Source organism: Homalodisca vitripennis, chromosome 5, assembly GCF_021130785.1.
Source record: "Homalodisca vitripennis isolate AUS2020 chromosome 5, UT_GWSS_2.1, whole genome shotgun sequence".
Classification (NCBI taxonomy): domain Eukaryota; kingdom Metazoa; phylum Arthropoda; class Insecta; order Hemiptera; family Cicadellidae; genus Homalodisca; species Homalodisca vitripennis.
This window is the reverse complement of record NC_060211.1, coordinates 179,335,043-179,350,111: the sequence shown is the minus strand read 5'-3', so window position 1 is coordinate 179,350,111 and position 15,069 is coordinate 179,335,043. Positions and strand designations below refer to the sequence as shown.

Genomic DNA, 15,069 nt, shown 5'->3' with positions numbered 1-15,069 from the left:
CTCTATCAGTGTTGGTTCCATTGTTGTTAGTGGTCTTCAAGCAATGGTCTTCACAGTGCATTACCTAAACTCTATTATTGAGGTTGTATTAAATTGTTTTGAAAATAAGCTGGTGGCTGGAACTACACTGATGGATTTGAGCAAGGCTTTTGACACTGTTAATCACTCTATTTTATGTTAAAAAGCTTGAATTTTATGGAATAAGGAATTTGGAATTACAATTAATTGAAAGTTATCTAAAAGACAGAGAACAAAAGGTTTATGTTAATAAACCGTTCCTCAGAATTCTTAAGTGTTGTTTAAGGGTACCGCAAGGCTCTGTTTTGGGACTCTTTTTATTTTTAGTATTTATTAATGATTTTAGTACAAATGTACCATGTTTTTCAATGTTTCTATGCAGATGATACAACCTTGTTATGTTATAATACCGATCCTATTAATGTTAAAACCCAGCTTACAGATTCTCTAGAACAAGCCAAAATCTGGTTCTCTGTAAATAACCTAATGATTAATTAATGAAACTAAGACTGAACATATACTATTCTCACTAAAAACATAATATAGACATTTTGTATGATTCCTATTTTTATCCTGTCAAGCTTGTGGGTATTTATCTTGACACTAAACAAAGCTGGGATGCACATGTTAACTATCTTTGCAAAAAAACTATCTAGAGTAACTTGTCTCTTAAGAAAGTTAAGATCATGTGTCAGCTTGGAAACTTTGTTAATGGTCTGCTTTGGTCTGTTTCATTCGCAACTCAACTATGGTGTAAGACTCTGGGGTAACTCAAGTGCAGCCAAAAAAGCTTTTGTTTGGCAAAAAAAGGCAATAAGAGCTATCACTGGTTTATCAGCTTCTGACTCTTGTAGAGCAACTTTTCCTGATCTCAACATAATGACATTGAGTTGCATGTATATATACAGTAATCTGTTACATGTTAAAGAACATTTTGGTATGTTTAATAACCACAGTTTTTATCATAATTATGAGACAAGACAATGCCTTAATTTAGTGACCCCCAAATGTTAGGTTGGCCAAGACTCAGAAAAGTTTTAAATTTCAACAGTACATATTGTTTAACAAGTTACCATTAGCAATAAGGCAATTACCTTGTAATAAATACAAAAGTGTGATATGTAGTTGGTTAAGAAGAAAATGTTTTTATACCACTGAAGAATATTTTAACTGTGATTTTAATGATCTAAGGAATTTGAATGTTGGTTGTAACTTTTAATATACAAATTTATGGTTGTAACATTATGGGACTTAGCTGTATTAACTTGACTAAGCTTATTGTAATTTGTGTTACTTAATAGCCAATAAAGAATCTGAATCTGAATCTGAATCTAGACCAGGCAAACCTTATTACTAGTGCAGTCATTGAAGCGAAAAATACGGTCTTACCCTCCGAATTTTTTTACTGTGAAACCGATTTGCATGAAATTAGGCTCATCTTACCCTTGACTTCAAAAGTGAAAAATGATCTGAACTCCGCCTATTATTTTTAAGGGGTGTAAACAACCCCTTAATGGAAAAATCGACATTGAGCCATTTTATCGCTAGAAAACATGTTTTAATAGTAAGTGGTGAAATTATAAAGTGTTTTCTAACACAATTACCTCATATTAAAATCATTTTCAACCCCTTGAAAATCTTACAACCCTTGAAAACAACCCCTAAATTGAAAAAATCACAAAAAAATACTTTGGTATGGCATAAAAAGATGTAAGTATAGAGTAAGTAATATTTTATATTCTCTATAATAATTATCAAATTTTTAACCCCCTTTCAACCCTTAAAATCTACCTCTTGATAAAGAATTGTTAAAAAATTGTTTTGATAAAATGAAAAGGATTTAAATATTATTCCACACTCGTCGAAACATGATTATCATATTCTTAAGCTTTTCTACCCTTAAAAACTACCCCTAAATTAAAACAGTTAAATTATATATGATTACATATTTAAAAATAATTTAATTTATAGTAAAAAATTGTCATTTATTGAATAAAATATTTACAAATTATATTAAAATTCACTCAAATGTGTTTATATATACATATAAGAACGTTGGTATGTATTCATGCCTACGTTTCTAAAATATATGAGCCATATTATGTATATATATACACATTACAATAGTTTTGGATCTCTATTATTACTGCGTACTTTCACATTGCTCCAAATATTCACAGTCCGAAATTTTCAGTTACTAAGCAGAAAAAAATATGATAAGTTTTTTTGACCATAACTCCTTCAATTTTCATGCTATCACAATTTATAAAAAAACCATTGTAAATGGTAATTATGAGAGCTACAACATCCGTCATTGCAATATATAGTAAAAAAACCTTTTTCTCAAATGGTGAAGGGTAAAAGGACTTAAGAGAGGCTGTGATTGCGCTGCCATGCGCTCTTTAAACAATCATATTTCCGTCAATTTTTGTTTGACAGAAAAATCAAAAAATCCAAATTGTTTGTCAGAAATATACCTACATTTTATATCCCTACACTTTTATACGTATATGTCGTCATTTTTGAGATATTATGAAAAATGTGGTTTTTTTTAAAGATTTGAATTTTTTTTAATCGTGACTTTTTAGAAAAATATGTATTCTGAAGCAGCCAAACTGATACAAATCTATCAAACTATTCATAATAAAGTTGATTCTAGGCGGAATACGATTAATTTTAATTTTGGTGGAAATAGCACTTATGAAACCCGATGATTTAAAAGAAAAAAACATTAGATGCTCCTCTTATTTGTAATACAGCTCACTTAATTACGTGCAAAAAGACTTTTAATAGTGCTCATTTTAAAGCTTATTTCAAGCACAATAAAACTCTTTTTTATTAGAATGCCTAAAATGCACCTGCTCGCCGCTAGAATGGCATTGACCACATCGATTAAATTTCAGTCAAAATATTAAAACGGCTTTGATTTTTAATATCTAGCTTAATATTGCACTTAGAGTAATTTATAAAAAAAACCAAATGGTTCATTGTTTTACCTGCTACAATTTTGTTCTTTATAACATTTTTCGATTAAAACGTATATTTTTGGAGATATTTGCAAAAAAACCGATGAAAAATGTGAAAAAATTGCGAATTTTCAATTGCCAATAACTTGAAAAGTATTGGATTTTTCGAAAAACGTTACAGTAGATTTTTTGCTTAAAATTAGGCCTTTCCATCGATATCCGAGGTTATTTAAAAAAAAATAAATTCTCTCCCGAGAAGGGGTGGCAACCACCCCCCGGGTGGTTTGCGGAGTTCAAATCATTTTCACTTTTGAAGTTAAGGGTAAGATGAACCTAATTCCAAAATTGTATGCAATTCGGTTCACATTAAAAAAATTGGGAGCAATAATGCTTCAATGACTGCACTATACTGGACATGTTGATCTGTTCTCTATCAATGTTGGTTCCATTGTTGTTAGTGGTCTTTCAAGCAATGGTCTACACAGTGTATTACCTAAACTCTATAGACCAGGCAACCTCATTGCTGCACATTTTCTCTATCAATGTTGGTTTCATTGTTGTTAGTGGTCTTCAAGCAATGGTCTACACAGTGTATTACCTAAACTCTATAGACCAGGCAACCTCATTGCTGCACACGTTCTCTATCAATGTTGGTTTCATTGTTGTTAGTGGTCTTCAAGCAATGGTCTACACAGTGCATTACCTAAACTCTATAGACCAGGCAACCTGATTACTGCACATGTCCTCTATCAATGTTGGTTTCATTGTTGTTAGTGGTCTTCAAGCAATGGTCTACACAGAGCATTACCTAAACTCTATAGACCAGGCAACCTCATTGCTGCACATGTTCTCTATCAATGTTTTTTTCATTGTTGTTAGTGGTCTTCAAGCAATGGTCTATACAGTGTATTACCTAAACTCTATAGACCAGGCAACCTCATTGCTGCACATGTTCTCTATCAATGTTTTTTTCATTGTTGTTAGTGGTCTTCAAGCAATGGTCTACACAGTGCATTACCTAAACTCTATAGACCAGGCAACCTCATTGCTGCACATGTTCTCTATCAATGTTGGTTTCATTGTTGTTAGTAGCCTTCAAGCAATGGTCTACACAGTGCATTACCTAAACTCTATAGACCAGGCAACCTCATTGCTGCACATGTTGATCTGTTCTCTATCAATGTTGGTTTCATTGTTGTTAGTGGTCTTCAAGCAATGGTCTACACAGTGCATTACCTAAACTCTATAGACCAGGCAACCTCATTGCTGCACATGTTGATCTGTTCTCTATCAATGTTTTTTTCATTGTTGTTAGTGGTCTTCAAGCAATGGTCTATACAGTGTATTACCTAAACTCTATAGACCAGGCAACCTCATTGCTGCACATGTTCTCTATCAATGTTGGTTTCATTGTTGTTAGTAGCCTTCAAGCAATGGTCTACACAGTGCATTACCTAAACTCTATAGACTAGGCAACCTCATTGCTGCACATGTTGATCTGTTCTCTATCAATGTCGGTTCCATTGTTTGTTAGTGGTCTTCAAGCAATGGTCTACACAGTGCATTACCTAAACTCTATAGACCAGGCAACCTCATTGCTGCACATGTTGATCTGTTCTCTATCAATGTTGGTTCCATTGTTGTTAGTGGTCTTCAAGCAATGGTCTACACAGTGTATTACCTAAACTCTATAGACCAGGCAACCTCATTGCTGCACATGTTCTCTATCAATGTTGGTTTCATTGTTGTTAGTGGCCTTCAAGCAATGCTCTACACAGTGCATTACCTAAACTCTATAGACCAGGCAACCTCATTGCTGCACATGTTCTCTATCAATGTCGGTTTCATTGTTGTTAGTGGTCTTCAAGCAATGGTCTACACAGTGCATTACCTAAACTCTATAGACCAGGCAACCTGATTACTGCACATGTTCTCTATCAATGTTGGTTTCATTGTTGTTAGTGGTCTTCAAGCAATGGTCTACACAGTGCATTACCTTAACTCTATAGACCAGGCAACCTGATTACTGCACATGTCCTCTATCAATGTTGGTTTCATTGTTGTTAGTGGTCTTCAAGAAATCAAGAAATCAAGAATCTTTATTGTTGTCCCACTTAAAAGTATTCACTTTCAAGCAATGGTCTACACAGTGCATTACCTTAACTCTATAGACCAGGCAACCTGATTACTGCACATGTCCTCTATCAATGTTGGTTTCATTGTTGTTAGTGGTCTTCAAGCAATGGTCTACACAGTGCATTCAAAGTCAAAGTCAAAGTCAAAAATTCTTTATTAACATATACATTGAGTACAGTTTTGGCGTCAAAATATCATACACCTAATTAATTAAACATTATATAATCAAAAGGTTACAAAAAGATACAGAGTCAATGAGATAAAATAGTTAAGTTACATTGGATATTTGATGTAGTCAGAAAGGTCAAGCATTGAAAAATTCCTCTAGAGTATAAAATGATTTCTGTAGCAGCCAGGTCTTGAGTGATCTCTTAAAGTTCTTGTCTTCTCTATTTCTCTTCAGTTCTTCTGGGAGTTGGTTGAAAAATTTGCTTCCCATGTAGGTAGGTTTCTTTTCAAACAGGGTCAGGTGATGTGTAGGTAGGGCATAGTCATTGGCGTTCCTAGTGTTATAGTTGTGATTGTTACCTAGGTGTTCAGGTTTCTGAGTTATTGTGTAGCAGATGGCCTCGCAGATGTAGAGTGAGACCACTGTCAAGATTTTAAGTTCTCCAAAAGCTTGACGGCATGACTCGAGAGAAGTCAGTCCTGCTAGTATTTGGATAGCTTTTTTTTGTAGAACTAGAACACGGTCCCTGTTTCTTGCTGAGGAGTTGCCCCATGCTAGTAATCCATACCTCAGATGGGACTCAACTAGAGAGAAGTAAGCTGTTCTTGTAGTTTCATGGTTACAAGAACTTTTTACTCTTAAGAGCATAAATACTAGAGTTAAGCTTACTACAGAGATTGTCAATATGTGGATTCCAAGATAGCTTGTCGTCTATTGTAATACCAAGATACTTTGCTTCATTATCTTGAGTTATTTCTGGTAGACCATAGTAGTCATTTGTTCTTCGGCCTTTCCATATAAGTTGCTGAGTTTTGTTCTCATTAAGGACAAGATTATTGTGTTGGCAATATTGTTTTGTCATATTTAGAGCTATAAAAGAGTCTTTTTTTGCAATAAGAAGGGCTGTGTCATCTGCATAAAGCATTGCTTGGGCCCAGTCAAGAAGATAGCTTGGAAGATCATTTGTCATTAGAATAAAAAGCACTGGTCCCAATATCGATCCCTGAGGGACACCTCTAGTGATTGGGAGTAGGGTCGAATTTGCTTTATGGGATGTGTTGTTGTTGGTCGTATAAGGCACTTCAACTAGTTGTTGTCGATCCTTCAGGTAGCTAGCAAGCCAGTTTTGTGATGCTCCCCTAATGCCCATGTTCTCTACTTTTTGGAGAAGTAGAGAGTGGTTTAGGCAATCAAAGGCCTTAGTAAAATCCAACAGCATGGCAGTCACAGTCGCACCTTCTTCAAGTTGGTCAATGATGAATTCTGACAGTTGTACTATTGCCGTAGTTGTGGATTTACCACGGAGGAAGCCATGCTGCTGGGTCGTCAAGATGTTGTGAGTAGTCAGGTGTGTTATAAGTTGGCTTAGTACAATCTTTTCCACTACTTTGGATAATGTTGGGAGAATTGATATTGGTCTATAGTTTTCCACTGATATTATGCTACCTTTTTTGTGTTTAGGAAAAACTTTTGCAAGTTTGAGTTTCGTTGGAAAAATGCCTTGTGAAAACGAGAGGTTGATTATGTGACATAAAGGACTCGCTATTTCATCCTTGCAGTGTTTCAGTAGTGTGGAGTTGAGTTCATCGACTCCTGCTGACGGTTTTGATTTCAGAGATGTGAGTGTGTGGGATACTTCTTCTGGTGTGGTTGGATGAAGGATGAAGTCAGGTATTTCGCCATAGTCTTTGCATGATGGTAAGTGATTGTTTATGGCTTGGCCAGCATTGTAGAGAGTTATGTCAGCTATTTTTGTAAAATAATGGTTGAAATGCTCTGCTATTTTGTTGGGATTGTCAGTTTGTTTTCCATTGATTTCAAGTTTTAATGATTCGTCCTTTCTAATATCTTTGCATCTTTCATAGTTAATGACCTGCCAAATAGCCCTTTGTTTGTTGTTCGAGTTGTCAATGAAATCTGAAGTATACTTTTTTCTTAATTTTTTCAGATAGAGGTCATAGTCCCTCTTTCTGGCAGCAGTTTCTATTTTATGTTCTTCAAAACCAGTTGTCCTTTCCATTTCCAGAGCTCTGAGGAAGCATTTTCTTAATCTCTCAGATTCTTCATTGGTTGCCTTAAATCTTGAGTTTCTTTTTAGACGGGATTTTTTATGAGGGCATGTTAGATTGAGGATTTGTAAAAGGATTTCATGAAATTGGTCATACGATTCTTCTGCGGAAGGGGTATCGTAGACATTTTCCCATGTCTCTAAATTAAGTAGGTATTTAAAATAATCCATGTTTTCCCTTGAGAAGTGTCTATTAGATAAAATGGGCAGATGTATTTTTTTATTTGTAGTAATTACAGTACAGAGCTGAGCTATGTGGTCTGATAGGCCAGTGACAATTAAGTCAGTGTCAATTTTACGCTCGTCAAGGTTCGAACAAACAAAGTCAATTGATGATTTGGTGTGTGGAGTGACTCTAGTTGGTGGAAGATCTATCCTATTGATGTTGTGACTGGCCAACATGTCTTTTAACTTTCTGTTTTTGTAGTCATGATTTAGCCCATCAACGTTGATATCACCCATGATAATTGTGGGGCACTTCCAGGTAGGGATGAGGTCTAACGTGCTAGACAGGATTTCAAGGGCATTGTCAAGATTTCCACTTGGTGGTCTGTAGACACCAATTATGTAGATTGTCGTTTTGCCAATTTTCATGTTTACTACGTGAGTTTCACACGTAAGTTCACTCGCAAGGTCAGTTGTAAAATTGTATATTTCGTTTCTCAGCCCTTCACTAGCAAAAATTGCTACTCCTCCTTTTCTGCAATTTTGACGACAGAAATCTCCTATTAAGTTGAAGCCTGGAAGTCTAGTACTTGATAGCTGTGACTCTTTCAGCCCATGCTCAGTTAAGATAACCAAATCAGGTAAATGGAGCTCTAGGACATGTGTTAGTCTGTTTATTTTCCCTCCTAGGCAGTCAATGTTTTGATGAAAAATCTTCAGTCGATGTCCTTGATTAGTGGAGCTGTGTTTTGCTATGGTTTTGTTTTCATTAGGTGCTCTGTCTGTATTGTGGTGGAAAGTTGTAGAGGGGGGTTTATTTTGTTTGCCGGGTTTTGTTCCCTTCCTGTCCATTGTTTTGCAACAGCAGTTTAGGTTTTGGGCCTTAGCTTCTCTCTCAACCCTAAAAAATAGTTGTCTCCACCTGTCATGTCATTAGTATTCAGTTTTTTTGTTGAGGTGGTTTGGCTGCCTCCACCTGTCATGGCATTAGTATTCAGTTTTTTTGTTGAGGTGGTTTGACTGTCTCCACCTGTCATGAAATTGTAATTCAGTTTTTTTGTTGAGGTGGTTTGGCTGTCTCCACCTGTCATGAAATTAGAATTCAGTTTTTTTTGTTGAGGTGGTTTGACTGTCTCCACCTGTCATGAAATTAGAATTCAGTTTTTTTGTTGAGGTGGTTTGACTGTCTCCACCTGTCATGAAATTAGAATTCAGTTTTTTTGTTGAGGTGGTTTGGCTGGCTCCACCTATGTCACTATTATTTGGTAGTTTCGTAGCATCTTTCCTTTCCATACTTCTGTGAGGTAGGAATGGATACTTTCCTACAGAATTGTTTTCTTTACAGGTTGTTTCCATTTTTTTGTGATGTTTTGCAAGATCTACTTCAGAACACTGCTGACCATAACGTATCCATTTAGTCAGGATATCCTCTTGAGGTGGAGCAATGTACGTGAAAGACTGAGTGTGACGAGATATGGCGACAAGACAGTGTGGTACTGAGTTGTAGATGTTCTCGTTGTTGGATGACGTCCTCACTACCACAATGTGTGGAGCCTGCTTACCTTGATATTCGTGAATGGTAGAGACGTTATGGCCTAATTTCAAAAGTTGTGCTTTTTCAGTTTGTTTAAAAACCAGCATTTTGGTGTCTTTTTCCATGACTGGTATAGTATTGATGTTGTCAAAAACATGTTTTACAAGCTCTCTTTTTACATTGCTGCTTGTTGTCATACCTTCTGAATAATATTTGGAAAGAATGCAGGCAACTGTCATCGTACAGGGTTTGTCCGGAAAGTAATAGGACTGAGTCAATTAAAAAAAATGTATTGAGCAAATCGTTACAATTCTTTAAAAACTTTCAAGATAGGCTCCTTCTGCGTCGATGCAGCGCTGCCAGCGCGATTTCCAAGCATTGAAGGCGTCACAGAAGCCATTCTCCGGAATAGCCTTGAGAGCCGCGGTACAAGCTGCTTATATCTCCTCTGTCGTCTCAAAATGCTTGCCTTTTTAGGCGAGAAAACAAAAAAAGTCTGGGGGGGGGGGGCCACATCTGGGCTGTAGGGCGGCTGTGGAAGAGTTGGGATGCCGGCCTTGGTCAGGTAGCTATTCACAAGAAAGACAGTGTGAGCCGCAATTTCTGGTCGCCAGTGAGCACTTTTGGGACCATCTTCGCACACACTTTGCGCATGTTCAAATGCTCCGTCACAATTTCATGAACGACAGATTTCGGTAAATGTAACATCTGGGCAATTAAACGAATACTTAGTCGACAGTCTGAGTTCAAAACTTTGCGCACACGAGTCACATTGTCGGTGTTTGTCGAAGTCGAAGGTCTTCCAGCAAGGTCTTCATCAGCGACCTCTTCCCGGCCCTCCAAAAAGGCCTGGTGCCACCGAAACACACCACTTCTTGCTAAAGCAACATCTGGGTAAGCCTGATTGATTATATCAAATGTCTCTGCCGCAGATTTACCGAGTTTCACACTGAATCTAATCGTGTACCTCTTCTCTAACGAACGCTGCATTTTCAGCTTGCACCACTCACAAAAAACACGTCACTTGAAAATGCCTGTTCTGACTCTTCAGGTGCTCGGAGACAACTGACCAGCCGCTTGTTCGTTAGCTAGGAACACCCTCTACCGAATTCAGTTGTTGCGTGCACGCTCCGAAGTACAGTCTCGGCAAAAGAAAATCAGTCCTATTACTTTCCGGACAAACCCTGTACATCTGTAGGAGTGACTTAAATACTGTGATATCTCAGTGATTTTTGTAATGTCATGGAACTGAGTTGAGTGGCCTGTGACCCGATTAATATAGGGGATTTGGTTCATGTCGCCCACCATCATGACCTCTTTTGCTTGTGAAAGTTCGACTGCGTATAAGATTTCGCCAGCATGCACCATGAGTGCTTCGTCTACTATCAAGCGGTTATAAGTTCCTCCATTTTTCAAGTGGTTTGTCGAGTTTATTAAAAATTACCTAAACTCTATAGACCAGGCAACCTCATTGCTGCACACGTAGATCTGTCCTCTATCAATGTTGGTTCCATTGTTGTTAGTGGTTGTTAGTCATGTGATGTACATTCTCACAACACTAGAAACCAAATTTCTCTGAAACTTGCTTTAAATTTAATATGCTGTTCAAAGTTCATACATTGGTATCATAATAATGAACCAACTATCACCAACTTAAATATTTATGGCTAATAAAAATATTTGTAAGGTGTTTATACAAAACCTTTATTATTATCGATTAACTTTTTCTGTTACTAGTAAAAACATTTTATGTAATATTGATATTGTTTATAAGCAAATAACATGTTCTGTGCTGAAACACAACATAATTTTTACTAACTAGGTTTATATCAAATCACTTGGAATGAATGATATTGTGTGGTGTGGGTTGGCAGGAGGACGACCCCGAGAAGCAGCGGAAGTGGGAGGAGAGGGAGATGAAACGCCAGATGAAGAAGAAAGCCCCGAAGATGAAACAATTGAAGGTGAAAGCCCTGTAACTTGGAGAGTAGACACGAGCCCTTGTAGTCCAGCAACAGTGTAGTCTCACGTAATATACCCCCTGGCATAGAGTGGTCTTTGTGTTTAGCTAATGACAGTTCATTTGTAATTGATATTTAGAATTTTATCAAACTATGGTACATCTTTTCATTTCCATTATCATTTGTCTTAAAAGTCCATGTTAGTATAAATCCGTTTGATTTCATTCTAACAAGTTTAAAATTGTGTTAAAATACTTTTTTGTTATTAGTAAGAGAAATACTAATAAAGAAAAAAAATCTAAAGGAATAAAAAGTTGTAAAAATATCAAGAAATAAAATTAAAGAATAAATGATCATTTTGTTTATTGTATGAACTTGTTAACCTTTACTGAGTGAGAGATGTTTGAAGATTGATAACACACGTTTATTAACACTTTGTAAATTCCATAAATGTCAATAAAACTGTATGGAACAGGCAGCAAGATTAAAGGCATATCGGGAGGTTGAGTGTTAATATAGTGGCCTCAGTGATTGATAAGTATCCGTCACATTTTCTGTATGTTTCAATACCCTGCGAGTAGCAGACATATAAGCTGACAGGTGTGTTTTGAGTACCAGGAGTTTTAAAGATTAATCATTTGAAAGTTTTCTCTCAAGTGAGTGCCAAAACTTATTTTGGAATTTTTATTAATCCCCAGAAAAATAAAATTAATGAATAACATCCAACTAAATCGGAGAATTGAATTCTAAGTTTTACTAAACAGTTTTATTATTAGGAAAGAGGCATTTGCGATAGTCATTTCATCAGTACTTAACTCACTGATCAATTATACTTTTTTGTGCATAACAAACTTTATCTCAACAAGTAGGTTATTCTTCTTAAGAACAATTAAATAATAAAGTAGTTAGAAACAAACATCCCTTCCACAATGTATAATTAGTTTGTTGGATTGTTTTTATATTTTGTAAAAATGTAATTTAGATTAATTCTGTTCACAATGTTAATATTGAAGTTATATATTATAATATTTTTACTATTTATTTAGTTATATCTAAAGGTTAAAAATTTTTGTGATTTCACTGTTTCTTGCTATATTATTATATAGATATTCGCATACATCTGTATGAAATATGTTAAACAAATGAATAAAAATAAATGGTATAATGTTTTCTCAATTCTGGAACTGATAAGAGTATTATGTTCCTTAACTGATACATCCATAATCTATAGTTTTATTTGGGTTGCGTTGCTTGGCTACCATTTAATGTAGTTCTGTAATCATGCACAAAATCAGTTAAGCTCAAGTTCTATATAATACGAGGTAGGAGTACGTCACACCACGTGTCGTGTAACAGGGTTCGCTGAGGGCATTTCTCATTTCCATTATCAAAATGTCCTGCAGACTGACGATGTGTCGGCCTACTGAGTGACACTCGGCACAAATCAGTTAAGCTCAAGTTCTATATAATACGAGGTAGGAGTACGTCACACCACGTGTCGTGTAACAGGGTTCGCTGAGGGCATTTCTCATTTCCATTATCAAAATGTCCTGCAGACTGACGATGTGTCGGCCTACTGAGTGACACTCGGCACAAATCAGTTAAGCTCAAGTTCTATATAATACGAGGTAGGAGTACGTCACACCACGTGTCGTGTAACAGGGTTCGCTGAGGGCATTTCTCATTTCCATTATCAAAATGTCCTGCAGACTGACGATGTGTCGGCCTACTGAGTGACACTCGGCACAAATCAGTTAAGCTCAAGTTCTATATAATACGAGGTAGGAGTACGTCACACCACGTGTCGTGTAACAGGGTTCGCTGCGGGCATTTCTCATTTCATTCTCAAAATGTCCTGCAGACTGACGATGTGTCGGCCTACTGAGTGACATTCAGCACAAATCAGTTAAGCTCAAGTTCTATATAATACGAGGTAGGAGTACGTCACACCACGTGTCGTGTAACAGGGTTCGCTGCGGGCATTTCTCATTTCATTCTCAAAATGTCCTGCAGACTGACGATGTGTCGGCCTACTGAGTGACACTCAGCACAAATCAGTTAAGCTCAAGTTCTATATAATACGAGGTAGGAGTACGTCACACCACGTGTCGTGTAACAGGGTTCGCTGCGGGCATTTCTCATTTCCATTCTCAAAATGTCCTGCAGACTGACGATGTGTCGGCCTACTGAGTGACACTCAGCACAAATCAGTTAAGCTCAAGTTCTATATAATACGAGGTAGGAGTACGTCACACCACGTGTCGTGTAACAGGGTTCGCTGCGGGCATTTCTCATTTCATTCTCAAAATGTCCTGCAGACTGACGATGTGTCGGCCTACTGAGTGACACTCAGCACAAATCAGTTAAGCTCAAGTTCTATATAATACGAGGTAGGAGTACGTCACACCACGTGTCGTGTAACAGGGTTCGCTGCGGACATTTCTCATTTCATTCTCAAAATGTCCTGCAGACTGACGATGTGTCGGCCTACTGAGTGACACTCAGGCACAAATCAGTTAAGCTCAAGTTCTATATAATACGAGGTAGGAGTACGTCACACCACGTGTCGTGTAACAGGGTTCGCTGCGGGCATTTCTCATTTCCATTCTCAAAATGTCCTGCAGACTGACGATGTGTCGGCCTACTGAGTGACACTCAGCACAAATCAGTTAAGCTCAAGTTCTATATAATACGAGGTAGGAGTACGTCACACCACGTGTCGTGTAACAGGGTTCGCTGAGGGCATTTCTCATTTCATTCTCAAAATGTCCTGCAGACTGACGATGTGTCGGCCTACTGAGTGACACTCAGCACAAATCAGTTAAGCTCAAGTTCTATATAATACGAGGTAGGAGTACGTCACACCACGTGTCGTGTAACAGGGTTCGCTGAGGGCATTTCTCATTTCATTCTCAAAATGTCCTGCAGACTGACGATGTGTCTGCCTACTGAGTGACACTCAGCACAAATCAGTTAAGCTCAAGTTCTATATAATACGAGGTAGGAGTACGTCACACCACGTGTCGTGTAACAGGGTTCGCTGCGGACATTTCTCATTTCCATTCTCAAAATGTCCTGCAGACTGACGATGTGTCGGCGTACTGAGTGACACTCAGCACAAATCAGTTAAGCTCAAGTTCTATATAATACGAGGTAGGAGTACGTCACACCACGTGTCGTGTAACAGGGTTCGCTGAGGGCATTTCTCATTTCATTCTCAAAATGTCCTGCAGACTGACGATGTGTCTGCCTACTGAGTGACACTCAGCACAAATCAGTTAAGCTCAAGTTCTATATAATACGAGGTAGGAGTACGTCACACCACGTGTCGTGTAACAGGGTTCGCTGAGGGCATTTCTCATTTCCATTCTCAAAATGTCCTGCAGACTGACGATGTGTCGGCCTACTGAGTGACACTCAGCACAAATCAGTTAAGCTCAAGTTCTATATAATACGAGGTAGGAGTACGTCACACCACGTGTCGTGTAACAGGGTTCGCTGCGGGCATTTCTCATTTCCATTCTCAAAATGTCCTGCAGACTGACGATGTGTCGGCCTACTGAGTGACACTCGGCACAAATCAGTTAAGCTCAAGTTCTATATAATACGAGGTAGGAGTACGTCACACCACGTGTCGTGTAACAGGGTTCGCTGCGGGCATTTCTCATTTCCATTCTCAAAATGTCCTGCAGACTGACGATGTGTCGGCCTACTGAGTGACACTCGGCACAAATCAGTTAAGCTCAAGTTCTATATAATACGAGGTAGGAGTACGTCACACCACGTGTCGTGTAACAGGGTTCGCTGCGGGCATTTCTCATTTCCATTCTCAAAATGTCCTGCAGACTGACGATGTGTCGGCCTTACTGAGTGACACTCGGCACAAATCAGTTAAGCTCAAGTTCTATATAATACGAGGTAGGAGTACGTCACACCACGTGTCGTGTAACAGGGTTCGCTGCGGACATTTCTCATTTCCATTCTCAAAATGTCCTGCAGACTGACGATGTGTCTGCCTACTGAGTGACACTCGGCACAATCCCATGGTTGAA

General features: G+C 37.8%; 1 protein-coding gene across 1 annotated transcript in view; it reads left to right on the top strand.

Moving 5' to 3' along the window:
• Positions 1–12,201, top strand: part of LOC124363251 (PAT complex subunit CCDC47) — a 51,287-nt gene extending 39,086 nt beyond the window's left edge. Inside the window, exon 9 of the mRNA XM_046818432.1 lies at positions 10,931–12,201. Coding sequence (XP_046674388.1) covers positions 10,931–11,035 — 105 coding nt within the window. The 3' untranslated portion in view covers positions 11,036–12,201. The remainder of the gene's footprint in view (positions 1–10,930) is intronic.
• Positions 12,202–15,069: the final 2,868 nt, after the last annotated feature.